This window comes from Cottoperca gobio, chromosome 5, assembly GCF_900634415.1.
Source record: "Cottoperca gobio chromosome 5, fCotGob3.1, whole genome shotgun sequence".
Taxonomy (NCBI): Eukaryota; Metazoa; Chordata; class Actinopteri; order Perciformes; family Bovichtidae; genus Cottoperca; species Cottoperca gobio.
The window spans coordinates 1,015,001-1,036,305 of NC_041359.1; the positions used below are offsets into that span (position 1 = coordinate 1,015,001).

General features: G+C 40.3%; 2 protein-coding genes across 2 annotated transcripts in view; one reads left to right on the forward strand and one right to left on the reverse strand.

Annotated features, from left to right (window-relative positions):
• The window catches only part of LOC115008448 (calcium/calmodulin-dependent protein kinase type 1D-like), a 12,756-nt gene extending 10,370 nt beyond the window's left edge, over positions 1-2,386 (forward strand). The window contains exons 9-13 of the mRNA XM_029432058.1: positions 491-569; positions 703-790; positions 1,166-1,512; positions 1,735-1,831; positions 1,960-2,386. Of these exons, the coding sequence (XP_029287918.1) occupies positions 491-569; positions 703-790; positions 1,166-1,512; positions 1,735-1,798 (578 nt within the window). The 3' untranslated portion in view covers positions 1,799-1,831; positions 1,960-2,386. The remainder of the gene's footprint in view (positions 1-490; positions 570-702; positions 791-1,165; positions 1,513-1,734; positions 1,832-1,959) is intronic.
• A 173-nt stretch (positions 2,387-2,559) lies between these two features.
• lamb3 (laminin subunit beta 3) lies at positions 2,560-21,166 on the reverse strand. The gene is made up of 23 exons (XM_029430709.1): positions 21,029-21,166; positions 19,911-19,947; positions 18,245-18,399; positions 13,978-14,092; positions 13,070-13,143; positions 12,728-12,919; positions 12,221-12,284; positions 11,952-12,142; positions 11,616-11,736; positions 11,000-11,188; positions 10,681-10,836; positions 10,139-10,332; positions 8,585-8,681; positions 7,599-7,974; positions 7,223-7,383; positions 6,843-7,054; positions 6,397-6,603; positions 6,089-6,233; positions 5,667-5,874; positions 5,059-5,200; positions 4,770-4,946; positions 4,271-4,427; positions 2,560-3,507 (listed from the first exon to the last, which is right to left on the reverse strand). Exons 2-23 carry the CDS (start codon positions 19,933-19,935, stop codon positions 3,368-3,370), a joined length of 3,498 nt encoding a protein of 1,165 aa, XP_029286569.1. The 5' UTR covers positions 19,936-19,947; positions 21,029-21,166; the 3' UTR covers positions 2,560-3,367.
• Positions 21,167-21,305: the final 139 nt, after the last annotated feature.

The window sequence follows — 21,305 nt, forward strand, 5'->3', positions numbered from 1 at the left end:
ATACTTACATCACCCACAGCTATAGTGGTTTGGCCTATTTGGATTAGGTGAGATATAATTACTGTAGAAACTATATGGTCAAGGACAGTTCTCACTTGCTTGAGGGAATAAATTAAGAGACATATCGAACGTACTCCTAATCTAAAGAATTATTTCTATGAAGGACATACTGAACAAAAAAAAGATCTTCCTATGGTGTGATGATCAATTGAAGTATTGCATTGTAGTAGATGACTTGACTTTTGTAAGAAATTTAAAAAGAATAAAAATGTATACTAAGGCTCTTGTATTCACGGCGCTCTGTTGTGACTGTCTCTTGTTGCGGCCTGAAAATTCAAATCACAAAACAGTATAACCAGTATAAAATGTGTGTAAGAGGGAATCATACATTGTAGGTGACCAAATGTGTATTATTTTATGCTTGTAGTAGGTCAGAGTACTGATTTCTTTAAATCAGAAACTAACAGATGACTATGCCCTGTTTCAACAGCCAAAGACTTCATCAGGAATATGATGGAGAAAAACCCCACAAAACGCTTCCTCACCGAGCAGGCACTCAGACACCCATGGTCAGTCCACACACACGCACGCACGCACGCACGCACGCACGCACGCACGCACGCACGCACGCACGCACACGCACACACACACACACACACACACACACACACAAATGAACTAATGTCAGTGACCTCATTGCAGGATTGCTGAACACACAGCTAAAGACCTGGACATTTATCAGTCTGTCTGTGAACAGATGGAGAGAAACTTTGCCAAATCCAAATGGAAGGTAAGTGACACGACTATTTGATCATGGATGACTTTATATTGCAACCACATTTTATTTAGTTAGTTATGGGCTACAAACATAAGTTGAGCCAACCACACAAGATACAAACAAATACAGCGTATGTATCACATTTGAGCTAAATATGAGCATTTGGAACATACTGAGCAGATTCCCAAACAGCGGCTGCACGAGTGCTTTACGATGTTTTTTTATTGACATTCTTGTACTTTTTTACACTCATGACAGTCACTTATTATATAAAGCCAACCATAACATGTTCAAGACAGTCTGTCCTTACTAATTCCAGACATATGAGTCATGCCGTACACAGGCAGCAGCAGTATAACTCTCTCTTTGTGCGGGCATTTCCAACAGCAAGCCTTCAACGCAGCCTCAGTAATCCACCACATGAAGAAACTGCAGTCGTCCCATACTGAGCCCTCCCCCTCACAACCCAGCACGTCCAACATCATAGTACCGTCCACCTCAGAGAAGGACCTGGAGGCGCAGGGACCCTGCCACGATGAGGCTGATGCCCTCAACCCAAACGGGAATTCCATTCACAAGGCCAATCGTCTATGCTGCAGTGATGCTGAGTCGGGCGCAGGTCTTTGTTCACCACAGAGAGCCAGTGAGCATGGAGATGCCCTCACCGTTGATCAATCAAGAGAGGTCAATAACTTCCCTTCAGAGATTGATGCTCCTTTCAGGCCATCCAAGAGGTGAGAGCTGCTGCCCTGTTCCAGAAAATGATTAGTCATTTTATTAACTGCAGTGGAGAGTATACCTCTACTTTGAGTTGTAATATTGTCATATAGGTTGAACATGTTTTATGAAAACTGTATTGACAAAGTATATTATCATTGTTCAACAACTTTAAATCTATTCATATTTTGAGATTTGGGGCAGCTAATCCATATTCCTGCTTGTGTGACTGGTTGCAGCCTGGACGCTGTGTCTCAGAGGAAGGACCAGTCGCTTACGTCTGGAGTGTGTTCTGTCATGTGATTGGCTGGCTAACCTGAGATGAATCTCATGCAGGTAAAAAGTCATCTCTCTAGATGTTGAGTAAACCAATGACTGTATCAACCAACTGTTATTGATAACTCATTTTCTTTTCTTATTTTGTTGTATCTCTTGAATTGACGGCACTCCCTCGTTATATGAAGGTGTCGATACATCTGCTGCTCAGCTTCTTCATGCCTGCTGTGGTTCTCTGCTGCAGAACATGTTCCATCGACAAACACTAACAGTATCTGCACTATAAAAAACACTTTAACATGCAATGTCTATAATTAACACCATATTAAAAAAGACACAAGCAGGAATTCATCATTTAGAATTCATACAAATTGAGTTACACTGTTGGTATTTATTTTTCTGTATATAACTGTCAATATTTTACTAAATACCATTAAAATGTATTTGTTTTGAATAGACTTAGCTGACATATGCAAGTGGATTATTGATGTGAGTTCTAATTTGAATTCTAATAAATTTTTATAAAGCTAATAAGCTTTTGTAGACTCTGAAACTTCAGTCATGTCAATTGTATCCTCTTGTATGTCTTTTCTAAGATATGTAATGTATGTTCACCGTCTGACACTAACAAAATGTGGGTAACGTACCTTCAACTTTTGAACCTTGCAAGGCAGATTTCTGGACATGTAATATTATTTTCCATTGATGTTGGAGTACATAGATGGATTATAAACCTGATTTCCACTTTACAAAAAGATGATGGACGGTTCTTTTTATTTGTGCGATTAAACTTTATTTTGAGGTGAAGTCATTGACACACAGAAACTAGGTGTTTGCTGGGTTCTCTGTGAAATGTACATAAACTGCTCTCTTGTTAAACAACTGAGCTCAGTGCCACAAGCTGAAGTAAAGATCTATCAACACCAGTGATGTCATGGAGGATTTTGAATGAACAAATGTAGTGACATACATTTTGTTCTTAATAAGTATGTAGTACTAGTATCTAGTACCATGTTGGCCTCTCCCATGAAGCTTTAACACATACATCAAAGTATTAACATACTTTTATTTAAACAGCAACAGATGCAAAACAGAAAATAAATAATGTAACATTCACCCTTTTTCAGTCCTGAAAAATACAATAATTGTGGTGCAATGTTCACAGTGTGTTGATGCTGACAAATAAAGGTTTGTGTTGGCGCTTTGCTGTCAGGAAGTCAGAACCTGTGGTCTTTTTATAGATAAAGTGCTAAATGATGAGAATTACATTAACATGTATATAATGGGATAATATTGGTACTTTCAAAAGGTATGTACACACATTATGGATTTCTGATGGTGAAATGGAACCTACAGTACCGCCGTCCCCCCACGTTTACACTGATCATAAACATTAGTCTTTAAAGTTCAATATATCCACATCTTTGAACTGGCCGAGAAGAGGTATAATGTTATAGAGAAGAGTTAGAGCAGTGTTCCAGAGTTAGGGAGTGACCACTTGTTTCTGATGGTAGAAGCAGTGAATGGTGTGGAAGGCTGGTCTGAAGTGTTGCAGTGACAGCAGGAGATGCTGCTCCGAGGCCAGCTGAGGGACGTTCAGCCCTGGCAGAAGCTGTGGTCTCGCGCTTTCTTTCGAAGTGCTGTCACAAGGTCTTTAAGCGTAGCCTCATGTACAGCAAGGTTGATTGACTTCTGAAGGATCTCGTCCTGCAGCGACCTGAGAGATTTTGCTTTACCTGGAAAAAGAAGTACGGGCAGTGGGATGTAATAAAAACGCTGCAGATCTCCAAACTTCCCCCCCACAGGAACAGAACTCAATGCAACTGATGACATGTTTCTTTGGAGAAAATTGAGGCGTTTAATGACCTGTGTCCATTTATATACATTCCACAATTGGATGGTACACATGATGCATATGAAGTCATTAAGAAAAAATATCTTTGAATTTGAATCTGAAGACCAAGACAAATTCATTTAAAAAAGGATTTAATATTTCTCTGCAGGACGTTTATTTCTGGCAATGTGCAGAAGGCCAATAGAAAACCAAAACCAAAAACATTTGGACCATCATACAGTGTGACTTTGGGACAAACTGCATTTAAATTGATCACTAAAGTCACAGCAAATGCAATTAAACAGATACTGAAAGAGAAATATTAAATACATTTTTGGTGTCTTTTTCTGCAAGTGTACTGTCTGCCTAAGGGCCTGACCCTCAGAACACTCAGAATTATCTATCACAGGACTCACCTCTCAAATAGCCTATTTATAACCCTGAGGCAGAATCCGAGGTGAAAAAGGAGTTCAGCTGTATTTATTAAGCATCTCAGATTTACCCCGAGGAACTGCCAGTCAGGGCAATGGTGAAAGGCTGAAAATCCTTCTTCCTCATTGGGCAAGAAGACTTGTTCATAAAGCTTTCTTATTTGGGACTGAATAACATTACTAAAAAAAAGTATTTTGAACCTCGGACTTGATGGTGAGGTTTTGCTACATTACCTTCCAGAGACTTCATCATGTTTTCAGTGGTGTTGGTCAGAGCTCCTGCATCCTGCTGCAGCTTCACCAGCCGCTCCTCCAGAGGCGTCGACTCTCCACCTGGTGCACCGGCCTGGTCTTTAAGGCGATCCAGCTGTTCCTCCAAAGACACCACCTCCTACAAACACACACAAACACACACACACACACATTTTAACTCTCCGTAACTCTATCTCTCAACTTTAATAGGGTTCCCAAATGTTTCAACAAATCCTTCTTCAGGACATTTTCAATGACTTACCCTAACAGCAAACATTTACATTTAAAATGCACTGCAAAAAGGCCATGACTTACTTTCCTTAGAATTATAAACATAACTCACAGTTTCCGCTCATTTGAACACATTAAAAAATACCATAGAATATATTCTTAGTCTTTCCCAAGTCCTGATTCTAAACTGGCCCTTTGTAAAAGTAAAAGTTCATATTTCAAACTAAAACAGATGCAGCAGGTCTCCCACCTTATTTGCAGCATCTGCTTCATCCTCTGCATTTTCAGAATTTTCCTTTGCATCCTGAGCCTGCTGGCCTCCATTCTGCAGCAGATCTTTAAGCTCATCCAGCTGAGGCTTCATTGGCTTTATGAGTGTCGATACATCATCCAGAGCCTTCTCAGCTGGCCTCAGCTGGTCTTTGGCCTGCATGAAGAGAACCACTAAAGCTCAGTAATGCATGGCAAGCAGCTTTTTTTAATTATTTTTTTTATACATGGGTCACCATGTCATCCATTGTTTGATGTATCCATGCTACCTTATTCAGACTGTCGGTCACGTTGTCTATGAGATCCATGCTGTCCTGCAGTTTCTCCTCCAAGTCAGAGAGGGAGCCCTCCACCGAGCCGAAGCCTGCCAGCAACCCATCCACGTCGTTCTGTCCATCCACTGCCGTATCCCTGTTAATGTGCAGCCATAGACAAATCTTTTACATCATTGTGACATTTATCATCACTACAAAGACATACCAGAGCACTCTGACTCATCCTGAGGAGGAGAGGACCACAGCATTTTTTATTTTTTAAATCTATTCCTAACGGTAAGCACAATTTTGGATGAACTCTTAGATGTTTGATATCTACAAGGTGTAGCAATAGGGTTTGTGTGTGCCCTTTTTGGAATTTGGATTTGTTATTCTGAACCAGACATAGAAAGAATAGATGTGATGCTAAAAACAAGGATAATCATTCCACATTATACATCAAAAATATTATATTTTAAAATGTGTGAGGGTACAACTGCAGCATCTTGATTAATGTTCACAGTGTTTAATAATAATAATAATAATAATCATCTGATGATTAAGTAAGAAAAGAGCATGAAGCTTTAGGAACAGTAGTCTGCTCCTGGAGTGTGAAGGCCTACCTGGCGTCCTCGGCTTCCTGCAGCAGTTTCCTGGCTGCGTCCAGCTGCGGCTCTGCCTCTTTCAACACGGCCGTGCTGTCTGGTAGATTGGACGCCAGATTCTTCAACTCCTCTAGCTTCGTTTTCAGAGTAGCCAGGTTGAGAGGCAATTTGGCTTTCTCGATCCAGTCGCTCACCTCCTCGATGTGGGTCAAGTTGGACGACGGGTCTGCGAGAAAGACAGGAAAAGTTGAAGGCACAATGGCAAAGGAACAACTTTGGCATCACCTTCTCATGAATCCATTTAAAATCAGCCGTTACTACTGAAACCAAGTGAACCATGCTTCCAAATATCAGGCTGTCTGAGGGGCAGGGGTGAAAATAATAAAAAGGGCACCAGCTGCCACTCATCCCTCTACCTTCTGCACCAAAAGCATGTTTACCTGACAGGAAATCTTTGAGATCTTTCACAACGTCACGGGTCTCTTTCAAGTCGTCTTCTAGCTCGTCTTTGGCCTGCTTCATCTTATTGGACAGCTTCTCTGCAGACTGTCTCACCTGATTGGTTTTCTCATGTGTTTCCTGGAGCTGTGGGGAATTGAAGTTTTCTTAAACAATGCCTTTAGAATTTGTTTTAATAATCTAAGAATAATCTTTAATATTCTAAAAACAAGATAAAAGTGATCAGAGCGTGTGTTTGTGTGTGTGTGTGTGTGTGTGTGTGTGTGTGTGTGTGTGTGTGTGTGTGTACCTTCTCTGCAGCTTCTGTGATCTTCCCAGTGAGCTGTTCCAGTCGGTCTTTCACATCCTTAACATCAGCGTCAGCCCTCTTGCTCAGAGGCAGGGCGCCCACACACCTTTCACCCTTTTTACAAGGGGGGGTTCCATCCGGGGGACACAAGTCTCCACCCTCACACTGCAGAGGGGTGCAGGTCTCTGAGCGAACACTGCCACATACCTGAAAAAAGTCACACATATATGGTGATTTAAAGAGGAAATACAGGAGCTATGGTCCCATCTAACAATATAACCATTAAAGATCAGGCGTTGATACAGTTCTCAATTATAGCAATAGTATTTTAATATCAGTATCCTCAAAGCTGTAGTTCTCATCATGCCACAAAACACATGATAATCTATCTCTATCTAAATGAAATGTTAGCGCATCATGCTGATACAGCAAGGCCTGGTAGATACCTGTTTAGCAGCAGGAGTGAGGTCCGGTCGGGAGGCCATGCTCTGGTTCAGTTTGTTCAGGTCTCTGGTGTTTCCTGGCTGTACTTGGTTTTGAAGGTCCATAGTCTCTTCTCTGATATCAGCTGATTCCTTCACTGGCTTTCCAGTGCCGTCCACTTTCTTAGATGCATCTGTAGACTCATCATAGGCGTTCTTGATGGCAGAAAATGCTCCTAAAAATAAAATAAAACTCAACATGAGTATATTTTGTGACGTCACCATAACCAATGTTAAGTGCGTTTTTTAGCCATATTTTTAAGTTTTGTCAGTTTGATCAGAGCACATCTATCACTAAGTGTCGTGTGTAGTGTGCAGTGGTAATCAGTGTCTTTGTTTCTGACCTGCATTATTTTGATTGACAGAGTTCTCCTTTGCGTCTTTCTTGGCTTTGTACACCAGAGTGAGGCTGTCCAGCAGAGCTTGCAGTTTGTCAAGCTCTGAGTCCAGACTAGGGGTTCTTTCCTGCGGTGAAAGGTCATTGTTAACCTTGTCCTCCTGGTCCCTGTGAGACAAAAACACAAGTTGTTCATTTAGGCATCGGCGAGAGAAATATCTAAGTTAGCGAGTGCCCATCCAGGAATTAGAAGAGGGAAAATAAATTAAATTCATGATATCAGAAAATATTTCCACAACAATGATGGGAAGCTTTATGAAGACCTGATTAGTGTTGTCATAACAAATCCAAATTCTGGCTATGTTTTCTCCACAGTCCCTTACCTGAGCTTGTCCAGTTGGGACAGAGCATCATCGATCAGTCTGACAGTACTTGGTGGAAGGGTGATGGAGTCCCGGATCAAGTTCAGGTTGTTCTCCAGGACGCGGATGCGAGGTCCAAAGTTTCCAAGATCACCAGCACCTCCAGGACGAGAAGGGAGGCTGGGGGAGAGTCTCTCCAGAGCTAAGCTGAGGTTCTTTCTCTGGGCGTCCAGGGTGAAGAAGCAGGAAGGACATGTCTCGCAGCCAGGGAAGGAGTCACAGTGTCCTGGACTGCAGGAGTCACAGCGAGTTCCTGTGACGCCCAGCCGACACAAACATGCTCCTGTCTGCTTGTCGCAAACTTCTGGAAGTGTTCCTTCAGCATCGCACCGACACACTGTGGAGGAAGAGACAAGAAGATAAGAAGACAAGAAATACTTACTTGAGCACTTATTGGAACTTTCAGGTGCCCACAAACTTGAAAGTTGCTTTTTAAAAGGTTGCTTCACTGCTGAATCAGCACCTCAGTCATAAACATTAGTATAGAATTATAGGATTGTAGAACTGAATTGTAGAATATGTATATGTACTCGTTTTGATAAATAAGAATGGTAAGTGTGTGGAGAGGCCAGGAATCAAAGAGGAACGACCTTTGGCTGATACTACTTTAGTCTGCTATTGTTAGTCTTTGTTGTCCATCTTATAGGTCACTTAAAAAACTAGTGAAATACAACTTCATGCATACAAAACTGTCTCAAAATTGTACAATTTCACAAGGTTTAATGAGACTTAAGTAGCCTGTGCTAAACATGGGATTTGTGAGTGAACCTTACTAAAATGTGAATCCAACATGAACCGAATCTAAGAAATAAAAAAAAAAGGTAAACTTTTTTAACATGACTGAGACAGAAAACTAAACTCCAACCTCCAATGGAGTTATTGCATTTCAATACTCTAACAAATGGCTTCTCGACTACAAATGGAGCAATCAGAGAGAGCTGACTCACATCGGCAGCCTGTGAGAGCGTCTCCGTATGTGTTGTCTGGGCACTCGCTACATGTTTGGCCTCCAAAGCTTGGTCTGCACTGACACTGACCTGTCACCTGGAAAGAAGGAAACAGAGTTGATTTTAGTGTGATTACTGATGGGAACTAATACAAACTGGATACAAATCCTTCTTCTTATTGATGATCCAGCAACAAAACATCTGCAACCTCGGAGGACTAGCAGTCGTAGTTAAGATTTACAGTAGCACTACCAGCAGCAGCATAAGCAGCGAGCGTCCAAGTTCATTCGATTGTACATACAGTAAGTTCTAGTATTGTTATGGTGTAAACAGCTGTGAATCATCCCTCTAACTGTAATTTCCATTAATATATTCATAAATGTTAATAAGCAGATGCTAGGGTTGTGTCTCTCAAACTATTTTAGTTTTGCCTGACAAAGATTTGCTGCAATAAACAACCAACAGGATTCTATAGTTATTTTTATGTTATCTCATTCATATTTTATCACCAGTTTGCAAATCCCTGCCTCAAAATGTATCCACATTTGTTGTTGCTATTCACTGATATGGGATTACTAAATGTTTCTATGAACCATTTGGTATAATTTACGGAGCACTGACATTTTGTTGAACATTTGATCTGACATTTTGATGATGGAACACACCCACACTGTGGGAAATGTGTGCTATCTTTCAAGTCATTTGTTGAGCAAAAATGCCAAACATTTGTGGATTCTCAATTATTTCTTAAGAATTTGCAATTCTTCTCTGTTTTACATTATGCCATTGTAAATGACTGTATCTTTTGGTTTAAGACACTGACCTTGGTCTGGGCTGGAGGGGTGTGGGTGGTTAGAGGCAGGAGTGAAAGTAACACATTACATTTACTCTTGTTACTGCAACCATATCATTTTTTGTGTAGGCTTACTTGTACATTTTTGAGTTTTTATTTTTAAATATCAGTACTTTTACTTTTACTTAAGTTCTTTTAATACTAAATATTATACTAATTGTAGACTTTGCATCTGTTAAATAATACAAATAAAAGTCACATAAAACAGTCCTGATAGTAGTTGCATGTAGATGCATTTGAACTGTTAACATTTGTAACTGTCTAAGTTTTGTCTTCTTTCTGGATGTATACTTATAATTGCTCATTTGATTGCACAGGCTGCACAGTGCAGTCTGTAGAAAAATGAATATATTGTTTGTATGGACATAACAGCTCTGTGTTGTGATGTGTATGCATTGTTAATGCACTTTTATCATTTCAACATTTTAAGAGTCCATCATATATCATCAGCATCATCATCAGATTTTTTAAATACACGTTTAACCCTCACGGGTGGAGTTAATATGATTCCTTTATCTTTAAAAAAATGTAACACAGTAACTTTTAGATAGAGAGTACATTTTAATGAACCTGCTTTTAACTATTATGTAAAAACATTTTTACGTAATTTTATTTTGTATTATTTTAATTATTTAATTTGTAGTAATTTTACTTGTACTTGAGGAAAATATTCTGGTACTCTTTCTTGTTCGAGGTCATACCTGGTCACACGTATCACTGTATGACCTGGTGGGGTCACAGTTGCAGGGTTTGCAGCGTCCTGATAGGGAAGGTTTCCAGTAGCCTTTTGAACACACTTCACAGGTCAGGCCGTGGAAGTGGGTACGACAGGGACACTGGCCGGTCATCGGGTCACAAACCTCTGACAGTGACCCGTCTGCAGAACAGGAACACTCTGGACAACAGGGGTAACATAAGAGTTAGGAAGAAGTACACACACACAGCATATTTCAGAAAAGTATGCATAACTATGTTATTTGAAGAAGTATAAAGAAGGTTTCAGTATCAGTATCTATCTTCAAAAACACATACAGATCAACTTGATTATGAACATTTTGCCTGACTTTAACCACACAGTAGCTCTGAAGATTGGTGATCTATATCCTGGGGATTTGGCACATTTATGAATTTAACATTCAGGAGAATGCACTGAATACATTTACCTGAACATGCTGAGCTGTAATAGTTTAGTGCTCACTGAAAAAGGTTACTGTTACAAAGTGTGATGTGTTAGATGACTCACTGGAGCAGCCCAGAGGGTTGGAGGTGCTCAGGTCGTAGTAGCCTGTCTTACAGCGGTCACAGCGGGGACCTTCAACATTCACTTTACACTGACATGAGCCTGTGCTGTCGTCACACCGGCCCCCATTTACTGTCCCCTCAGCACTGCAGATACAGCCTGGCAGCAACACAACAATACAAACATGAGCCACTCATCAAAGATTGTATCTACAACAATAATGGTTTGCACATTTTTGAAGTTTAGGTTGGAACTTGCATGCCACCATCTGATTTGTGATGTGTTGCACTTGTGAAGAACCTTTCACTAATGAACCACTTACGTATGCAGGCATCAGGGCGGTCCATTTGACTACGAGGGTTTGGCTGGTAGCCTGTGGCACACTGGTCACACTTTGGCCCTGTGGTGTGGTGCATACAACCCTCACACACACCTCCACTCCTCTGCCCGCTGGCCTCGTACACCGCATGGTCAAAACGACAGCGCTGGGCGTGGTTGTTACACTCGCAGCCTGAGAAGAAGGCGGAAGGGTTAGTATACAGAAGGCTACAGTATGGTTTGGTGAAAGATATTTACTAACACATCAGATTGCATGTGCGTCATTGTCCAGCTCTGACATGATTGAGGCTCCAAAACAATCTGATATATCTGATCTTATTTTTGTATATTTTACATTTCATTTGATGTGTGCACAGGTGACTTATAAAAACAAAAGTGTTGGAAGACCATCTATAGTAGACTACTGATGTTCCTTATTTTGACAATGGTGCAGGTAATATATGACAATAATAAAACAAAACAGGTCACAACATTTACTTCCACTTCTTGTAATTTTGGCTGACAGATATTACCTCCATGTTTTCTACAGTCTGCGTTGTACCATGACATTATCAAACCTTGTTTAGAAATACGTTTAGCAGGTACGGGTGAAGTCTTACGTTTGCAGGTATGAGTGTTGCCGTCCTCTGCAGGTTTCCAGGGCAGATCATTGTAGAGATCAGCACAATGCTCACAGTTCACACCTGCTGTGTTATGCTGGCAGTCACACTGAGGATTCACCTGCAAAGAGACACAAAGGCTCATTGCTTGCTATCTTACCGCAAAGGTCTATCCGAGCGTCCAGTACAGAGTCACTGTAAGTCCAGGATGTGCTCAGCCTAGTTTAGGAAATAAACTTAAAACAGGAAGAAGCAGCTAGCTGTATAAAGCAAAAACAAATGTGTTTTCCAACTACCCCCCTAAATCTCCAAACCCCCAAATACCTGCATACATACCTGTATGCTGTTGGACAGTGGGCTGTTGTAGGCTTCTGGCAGGCATCGGTTGGCATGTCCATGGCACATACAGCTGCCCATCACCTTCATCTCCTTCAGGGCGTAAAACTTACTGAGAGCTCTGCCTGGTAGACGTGGCACATCGCCGAGCTCTGTCAGCCTCACCCTCAGCCCCGTTAACGCAGACACATCTGTGGATGAGACAACTGTCAGTCAGCGGGCTGCAACAGTTAACTGGGTGTAGTCATGTATGACAGATAGAGACTAACCTTCAATTTTTTGACTTTTGAGAGCTGGGACATAAGCATACTGACGCAAAGGACTGTATTGGATCTGGAGAAGAGAAATGTAAATATCATTAGAATTTATATACCATCATTGTTTTCTCCACCACAGGAGGTTTTGTTCTAACCTGCACAATACTGTATTGTCATCATCATCATCATCATCATCATCATCATCATCATCATCATCATCATCGGAGCAGATCAGCTTAAACTGAATTTGGTCAGATTGCTTTCAGCAAAAATATTTTTCTGCTGCAAGAAGACAGTGAAATGAGGAGCTCTGAAGGTGAGGACATCTCAGTACTCAGTAATAGAAGAGACACATATGGAGAAAATATGAAGGCAAATAAGCTGCTGATTGAAGGTGATAACAAAACACTTTTTACTGTGTTATTGAAGGTGTTTGTCCTGCAAATATTATTTTATAATCTGACAAAACTAAACATTTAGAATAATTAGCCTTGATAAGGTAAATCACTTTGTCCTTACAGTGTGATCTTGGTATGGGTCCGCTCCAGTAGGGGGCAGTGTGTAGCAGTATGTTTCGTCCAGAGTCAGAGGCGTTGTTGTGGGGATGCCAGGAAAAGCTTTTTCACAGTCTGTAGCCAAGTAGAGGGTGGGCTGCCACGCCCTGCCATCATCTTGTTTCCTCTCTATAACAAAGGCACTGGGACGAGGACCCTGAAGAATACAATTTGAATGTGTTTCAGAAAGTATGAAATAATGATAAAATAAGTTATTAAAAAGACAAATTGATACATCAGCAAACCTTTAACAGAAAAGATAGAAGTGAATGATGAGATCCAGCAGTGACTGCAGACTGTCTCATACCTTAAAGCTGAGCACCAGGTTGTCCAGCTGGAACAGGTTGTCCAGGTCCAACTGGAGAGTGACCGGTGTCACCTCTACAGGACAAACAAGCACAAAAAGACTTTACTTTTCAAAAAGATTTTGTTTCCTGCAGCTAGAGGACACTGTTCAGCATAGTTTGGAGTAAATGGTAGAAAATATCTTTCTTTTTTTCTTTCTATCTTTCTTTCTTTCGTTCTTTCTTTCTGTCTGTCTTTCTTTCTTTCTGTCTTTCTTTCTTTCTTTCTGTCTTTCTTTCTTTCTTTCTTTCTGTCTGTCTTTCTTTCTTTCGTTCTTTCTTTCTGTCTGTCTTTCTGTCTTTCTTTCGTTCTTTCTTTCTGTCTGTCTTTCTTTCTGTCTGTCTTTCTTTCTTTCTTTCTTTCGTTCTTTCTTTCTGTCTGTCTTTCTTTCTTTCTGTCTTTCTTTCTTTCTTTCTGTCTTTCTTTCGTTCTTTCTTTCTGTCTGTCTTTCTTTCTTTCTGTCTCTTTCTTTCTGTCTTTCTTTCTGTCTTTCTTTCTTTCTTTCTTTCTTTCGTTCTTTCTTTCTGTCTGTCTGTCTGTCTTTCTTTCTTTCGTTCTTTCTTTCTTTCTTTCTTTCTTTCTTTCTTTCGTTCTTTCTGTCTTTCTTTCTTTCTTTCTGTCTGTCTTTCTTTCTGTCTGTCTTTCTGTCTTTCTTTCTGTCTTTCTTTCTTTCTTTCTTTCGTTCTTTCTTTCTTTCTTTCTGTCTGTCTTTCTTTCTTTCTTTCTTTCTTTCTTTCTTTCTGTCTGTCTGTCTGTCTGTCTTTCTGTCTGTCTTTCTTTCTTTCTGTCTGTCTGTCTTTCTGTCTTTCTTTCTTTCTGTCTGTCTGTCTGTCTTTCTTTCTTTCTTTCTTTCTTTCTGTCTTTGCCCACCTTTCTTGGACTGCCACCATCTCTCTGGTCCAGAAGTGGATAGGGCATCTTGGACAGTGTGGGCCAGCTGAGAGTTTGGGTTCCTGGAGTCACATGGACAACACTTCATCCTCCTCTAAGAAACACAAAACAAACAAACAAATAAGTAACAATAGACTTTCCTGCAGAGTTACATTGTACTATGTGGTGTATGCATGTATGAAATTGTGTCTCTGTAAGTGTCAGGTGTCTAAAACTGGACCAAAGACAGGACCAAAGACCAACTTCCAACTGTTTCCCTGCTATGCCAGTTAGATAAGCTGTGCCACTCAGCAGGCCACACAGAACATCTTTATGCATCAGCAACAACTTGGAGTGAAATAGTTCCCCAGTATCAGATGAGGACAATGTGCTTCTTAAATCTTACCTTGTATTGTACAAGTTGACTTGTGAAAACAAATTAATCGTGAAATAAAATTTGAAGATAAATAGCTTTGAAGAAATAATCATCATTATTCATCCCAAAGATTATGTTTTAGCAGATTGTATGAGTTAATGAAGACACCCAGTATGTCACCTCACTGTCAGCTGGCTGTTGCTTTCACCAGTCAATATTTAGCAGCTCCCCCTGTGCTCTGGCTGCTCGGACACATAGACCATGGCTGCTTTCCCTGTAGGGAAAAGTTCCCTCTTGGTTGCTCATTGTTAGACTGTAAAGGCCTTGCTAATGTTTTCCCCTCCAGCTACGTGTCTCAGCTCACTCACCATGGGATGCAAATTTACAATCAAAATAGTTTAGATTTGTGTTCTGTCAGGCCCTAAAAGGCTACATTACATTGCAAAAGCCCTGTTACAAATGAATGTGAAGCACATCTTTAATGACAGAGTGTGTGTGTGTGTGTGTGTGTGTGTGTGTGTGTGTGTGTGTGTGTGTGTGTGTGTGTACCAATACTTAGATGTGTGCGTCAGTATAACATTTATGTCTCTATGAACCTTAAAGTGCAGTTTCTATTAGGCTAAGGGACACAGTGACATGTGATATAGTTTTGGCCAATGGTTATATAATATAAGCTAACTGTTATTTACTCATGTATGGCACCAATCAATGATGACCTCACTAACTCACTTTAACTTAAATGCATTTAATTGAAAGTGTGTGTTCTTTCTCATTACAAGACAGTGAATCTTATCTAATCTCAAGTGATAAGGACTTAATCCTTTCAAAGACTCTGGTATGTCCAAGTCATTCTGACCATCACTTTGCCTCAGTTAACCCAGTTAAGCGTGGCAGGCAGATGTATAACTTTACATATGTGGGTTAAAAGTCATACGTGGGGCTTTCTTCCCAAGGTTTGTGGCTTTTGGCACTGCAGTGTGTCCCCTCAAACACACGTGCCAACACACTGTTTGCATTTAGTTATTGCCAGCCCACTGTTCCATCAACTGTACACATAATTGACTATGATAGAAAGTCTACAGTGGACATTATGATAAAATGAGTTAGCTAAACTAAAGCTGTGTCTGTATTGGCACCAAGGAGGCTCGTTACAGTTTAGCTAATGTGAACTACTGAAATCATTGATGTTGGTTAAAGGTGAGGGCGCATGGTCATATTACCAGTATCTGACATTTATATCATAATATGATATATTACATGTGTGTGTATCAGGATTGATATTAAAAATGTCTGATGTATCAGTCATATTTGATCACTGGCTGGAATGAGTGATTCTGAACTGCTGAGGTTATCATTGGGTAACACAAACATACTTTTGGGCCCCATTTACAAATTTGCCTAAAATAACGTGAGGACGCTTTGTTATCTTTAGTACATTATAGATTTCAAGGATGACTTTCCATTTTATCTCCAATATCCTCGACACATTGCATGATGAAATCTGAAATGCATGACTTTTATAGGAAACATCAAAACTAGCGTGCCTGCGCAAGTATGAGACTGCTTATGCGGAAGTGTTTTAGAGAGTATGGTTTTAGTGTTTGTGAGCATGGGACTGGATAAATGACACTTGGATTAAACTGCACGAGTTGTGTAAGAGTTCTTGCAGCGTTCTTCCCCGTTGCCTTCAATTCATCAAGATTTTTCTCTGTTTCTGAATTCTTCATTTACAGTGGAGGCATGCAGGAAAAAAAAAGTTTTCTTCAAGAATTTAAAATAACATGAGGTGAGAAATTGATATACAAATGATAATTTTGGGGTTGAAGTATTACTTCTGGCACTTCCAGCAGGGTGATGACGCATTGAACAAGATCTGACTGGTTTGCTCAGCGATGGCTTTCATCTTTATCATTGTTGGTCTTTATTGGTAGTCATGCATGCGTGTGTATTTGTCTCTATGTGTAAACTCTGAGTTACAGCTGAGTGTTCTTGCCCCTCCCTGTGTGGACGAGGTGCGGCTCAGGTATTAAAAAAAAGAGAAAGCATTGATAAATCAGAGAGAGTCCACGCCTAACACAGCTATGTGTTCCCTGAGGCAGATTGAACACAGTTATGTAACATCAACACAAACATTACACTGTCTGTCTTTTACATTGGCTTTGGGTGGCTCAGGTTACCTAAGGCAAGATCATGAGGAAAAGAGGACATTTTCCACATTACAGCAGAGTAATGCTAACATGTAGTCACTTTTACTCAAGTACTGTACTTAGTCATACTTCTGTTTTTCCTCAACTACATTTCTGAGGATATATTGTACTTTATCCTCCACTACATTTATCTGAAGCTGGGAGTTTCTAATTACATTACAGATGAAGATTTTACATTCAACACTACAGACCATCTTGCAATGGGATCACACCAGCCGGGACGCCAAATTGGGACAGGGACGTAAAGTAGGTGGGGCAATGGCCCCTTCCCCACTCCTCACGCCTACTTTTGGTGCCATTGCTCCGACCCCACCCATCTTCAAACTCAGCCTTCATTTTAAACTCACATCTACACATCTGAAAGATTTCTTGACTGCATCTTACATGTTGCACGCTATATAAAAGCAGACCATTTGTGACGCCATCGCGGTGACAAAATCTGGACAGACAGACAGACAGATAGACAGACAGACAGACAGACAGGCAGACAGACAGATAGACAGATAGACAGACAGACAGGCAGACAGACAGACAGACAGACAGACATATAGATAGACAGACAGACAGGCAGATAGATAGATAGATAGACAGACAGGCAGATATATAGATAGATAGATAGACAGACTGATAGACAGATAGACAGACAGACAGGCAGACAGACAGACAGACAGAAATATAAACACCTGGCAAAGTACTTAAAACAGCTTCTGTGGTAGTTCCTGTTACAGTAGGTGTCTCCAGGAGCACATTTTGCTATAATGACACACACACACACACACACACACACAGACTAGCAAGGTGAAAACAATACCAGTGCCGCTGTCCCAGCTGGTGATCTGGGAGTACTTGTGATACCTTGGACTCTTTGGGAACAGCTGGGCTTCAGTCCAGCTCCTGACCTTTGCTGCCTTCCCGCTCTGTGTTGCACCATTCTTTTTATTATCATTGCACTATTGCAACACGAACATACTGCACATTTATTTATCTATTTTATTCACTTGTTTTAGTTGATTTTATAAAAAACAACTTCAGCATGATACCTGATTAAAGAAAATATTAATCTGTTGTGTTTTATCTCACATTAAAGTCACTTTTCTCCCTTTTTTGAACCATTTCTTTTGCATGACCTTTGCTCTCTGTAAGTCCTCTGCTCTCTCTTATTTCAAAATCAGTGTTTAAATCAGTAACGGGAGGTTTGTGCTGAGCAATCAGATGAACTGGTGAAGGGTGTTTCAGACATCGGTCAGAGAGTACAGTTGCAACATGATGCTCTGGCACAGTAATCAGACTGTTTCACAAATGGACAGCAGGCCGTCTGGCTAAAACCACCACAGCCTCCATCCGGTCTGTCTGGTCACCATGACCTCTGGACCGCTCGCCTCCTGACGCTGCAAACCTCACGTAGAGAGCCATGCGTGGCCTGGGTGAACACAGCTGGCTGAGACTGACTGTGTTTGTGCTCTGGTTTCACTGATATTCTAAAATTGAAGCTGCTGTGTATGCTTTTGCTTTCTCTCAGGTATCTCTTTTCCCACATTTGAACTGAACAGCTCTTCTAACCAGCCTTCCCCTCAAGAGAAGAGGATGATTTACTAGACTTAAAGATAGTGGGTTTAGGAAGTTGATACTAATATAGTGCAAAACTGAAACACAAACTTTGACACATACAGGACTGTACTCCTACCTGTTGGTATGGGGTGCAGTAGACCTCAGAGCCTGTGAGGCCGCATGTTGAGGAGGCATGGAGCAGGTGAGCCCTGCCCAGCAGAAGGTCATTGCTGGGCGGGTAACAAGCCCCCCGTGAGCAGTCTGTCTGGGCCTGTGATGCTGCAGCTATGGCTGTCAGGAGGAAGGCAGCACAACAAGAAATGAAAAGTTAAAATATGTTGTAACTATATGACCAATATGAGTCATCAGAAACATCAATATCCCAGTTCACAGTCAATACTGACATGTATCATGACACGCAGGCACAGTCCAGAACAGGGAAAGAAGTACCGATCCTATGATGATGGTCTAGAAAATGGAAGATCAACTCTCATTTTTCCTGCACTTGTGTGTGCAGACATATTTTTCTGATGTGAGATTAACATAACATTAGTATTTATGACAATAACTTATTCTCTGGCAAAAATGTTTTCTTTTTTATAAAGATTGTTTATGTAAAGCTAAAACACACCAGAGTACACTTACTTTAAAATCTAATGATGTTATGACACCAGTGAGCCAATATCACGTAAACGTTTAGAAAATGTGCAACATACGAGTAACACATGTTCACAGTTCTAGTTGTTGCCCCTTCATCTCTTGTCATTGTTGACTCCTGCAGCTGATCTCCATACATTACAGTAATGTGAATACAGTGTTGTAATATAATATGAATGTTTCTCTCCATCAGTAGGATAGATTGTGCCTTTAAACAATACAGTGACACAACAGTAACTATTGTCCAAATGTACTTGCTGATTATTCAATGAAACCATATACAGTATTTATTGTATGATCAAGATTTACTCAATATATAACTAATGTTGGTTATTCCAATGTGACCATGACCATCTTTCATAGATGTAGCAGACACAGTCAAATCACCCGTATTTATAGGCGAGACAGTTCCTCAAAGATTTATACGCTCACCTTAATCACATGAAACTTTCACCAAACCATCTCTAAAATCATAAATATGTTTTTAATCCTCAGCCTGAACCCAACCTTCGAGACTTTAATTATGTACTTGCAAGATTCTTGCTGTTTGGAGTTGTATCCTCATGATTGTTTGCACTTATTGTAAGTCGCTTTGGACAAAAGCGTCAGCTAAATGAACTGTAATGTAATGCTGACTCCTAAAGAAGCCAAAAGATAACACCTAAAAAGGAAGCATAGGATATACTGTTTCTGCAGTGCTAAACAACGATGATTTCTTAAGGTTTTTAGTCTCAAACTATGTATGTGTATATATACTGTATATGTGATTTGAACCCTGGTGCTAACACACTGATAACAATGTTACATTTGAAAAAGAAAAAGTATTCAGTATTTTCCCCAGTGTAATGTGATGAGATCCCTTCCGAGTTAACAACTCTTTGAACGTGTGCCATCATGAATAGAGAGTATGCAGGTCATTATTCCAACAAAGCACTACAGCAGTTCGCTTCAGGTTAGTTCCACCTCTCTGCTTGAAAACGGAGAGATGAACGTAATCAGCTGCTGCAGTTGGATGGAAACTCTGCATACTGTCGACTCCCCACGATTTATGAATGTAAGCATCTGGTGTAGAAAGTTTAATGTGAAAGTTGTTGTACACTTTAGAGAATATCTAAATATTAAAGAAAAAGAGAAAAAGAACTTACCAGCTAGAAGTAAAAGTATTCTCATGTTGCGTTTCTCCTATGAAAAAGTCCGGAACGTTAAAAGTTATTAGCAAGCAGATACGATCAAATACAATCAAAGCCAGTTGACTGTGTTTCCTGAAATACACCTGGCAGTGTGTGTCCTATCAGCTCTGTTATGTGCTGTATTCAACTGTGTTGCTGACAAGCTGCTGCTTTATAACCACTGTCTCACCTGGACGGTATGACACATTGTGTGTAAGAGTCACACCCTTCACCACCACTCCCTTCTCTCCATGAATCAACACACACACATACAGACATGCAAGCAGACGTAGACACAGTCAACACAAAGACCCCACAAGCTTAAACAAAGACTAAACTAGGTGTGATAAAACACTATTGTGACCTCAAATAAGAAACTAAAACTGAGCTTGAATGATTTCATTTACTCATAGAACTAGCTAAAAAAAATAAAAAAATAAAATGTTTGTAGATTTGTTTCTTGTTAATGTGCAGGCAAAAACATGTCTTTACAAAATCTGGTACTTCCAGGGTCCCAGATGATGTATCCTGGTGATCCTCTGACTTTTCACGTCGCACCATCATCAGGTCAAAATTGAAATGTGTCTGTTACTTATTCCCAAATACCTGCAGAACTATTGACATTCCCATCAGCCTCAGCTGTACTTCATGGTTACAGCTCATTTGTAAATGTTAGCATGCTACCACTCTAAAGTAAGATGGTGAACATGGTTAACATTATATTAACTAAACATCAGCATGTAAGCATTGTCATTGTGAACATTTTAGCATGCTAATGTTAGCATTTAGCTCAAAGCACCGCTGTGCCCAAGTACAGCCTCACATGCCGCTAGCACGGCTATAGACTAATTCCAGTTTGTGTTGATACCTTTTGCGTAGCTGCTATATATAGCATATAGCTGCGATGCACTTGTTTATACATTTAAAAAGCACAGAAGCCATGGGGTTTGTTGTAAAACAACGGGGCCAAAAGTTCTTGTCGTATGTAGGCTATGAGTATTGCAAGCTGTTTAACCTTTAATTGAACACACTTTTAGATATCTATAATAACATTTCTCCTCGTCAGAATGTTAATTAAAGATTTCCACAATTACCTTCTTACTAGTAGAAATTGTATTTCAAGATATCGACAACTTTGATTGTACTAGTAAATGGAAGATATATTTAAATCCTTAAAAAGTATAAGTGGCTGTTTTAACATCAACATCGTATTTTCCGCACTATAAGGCGCACTTAAAAGCCTTTAATTTTCTCAAAAAGCGACAGTGCGCTTTATAATCCGGAGCGCTTTATATATGGATTAATTCTGGTTGTGGTTACTGATCACGAAGCGATTTTGTGTGGTACACGGCGCTCTGTCAAAATGTTTTA

What these genes read in the sequence shown, in the direction of transcription:
- lamb3 (XM_029430709.1), bottom strand. Translation starts at nt 19,935, where the DNA reads ATGAGAATACTTTTACTTCTAGCTG. An exon ending in ACCTGGTGCTCAGCTTTAAG is followed by an intron (nt 12,920 to 13,069) that starts GTATGAGACAGT and finishes TGTATTCTTCAG; the next exon opens with GGTCCTCGTCCCAGTGCCTT. An exon ending in TCCCAACTGGACAAGCTCAG is followed by an intron (nt 7,384 to 7,598) that starts GTAAGGGACTGT and finishes TTTGTCTCACAG; the next exon opens with GGACCAGGAGGACAAGGTTA.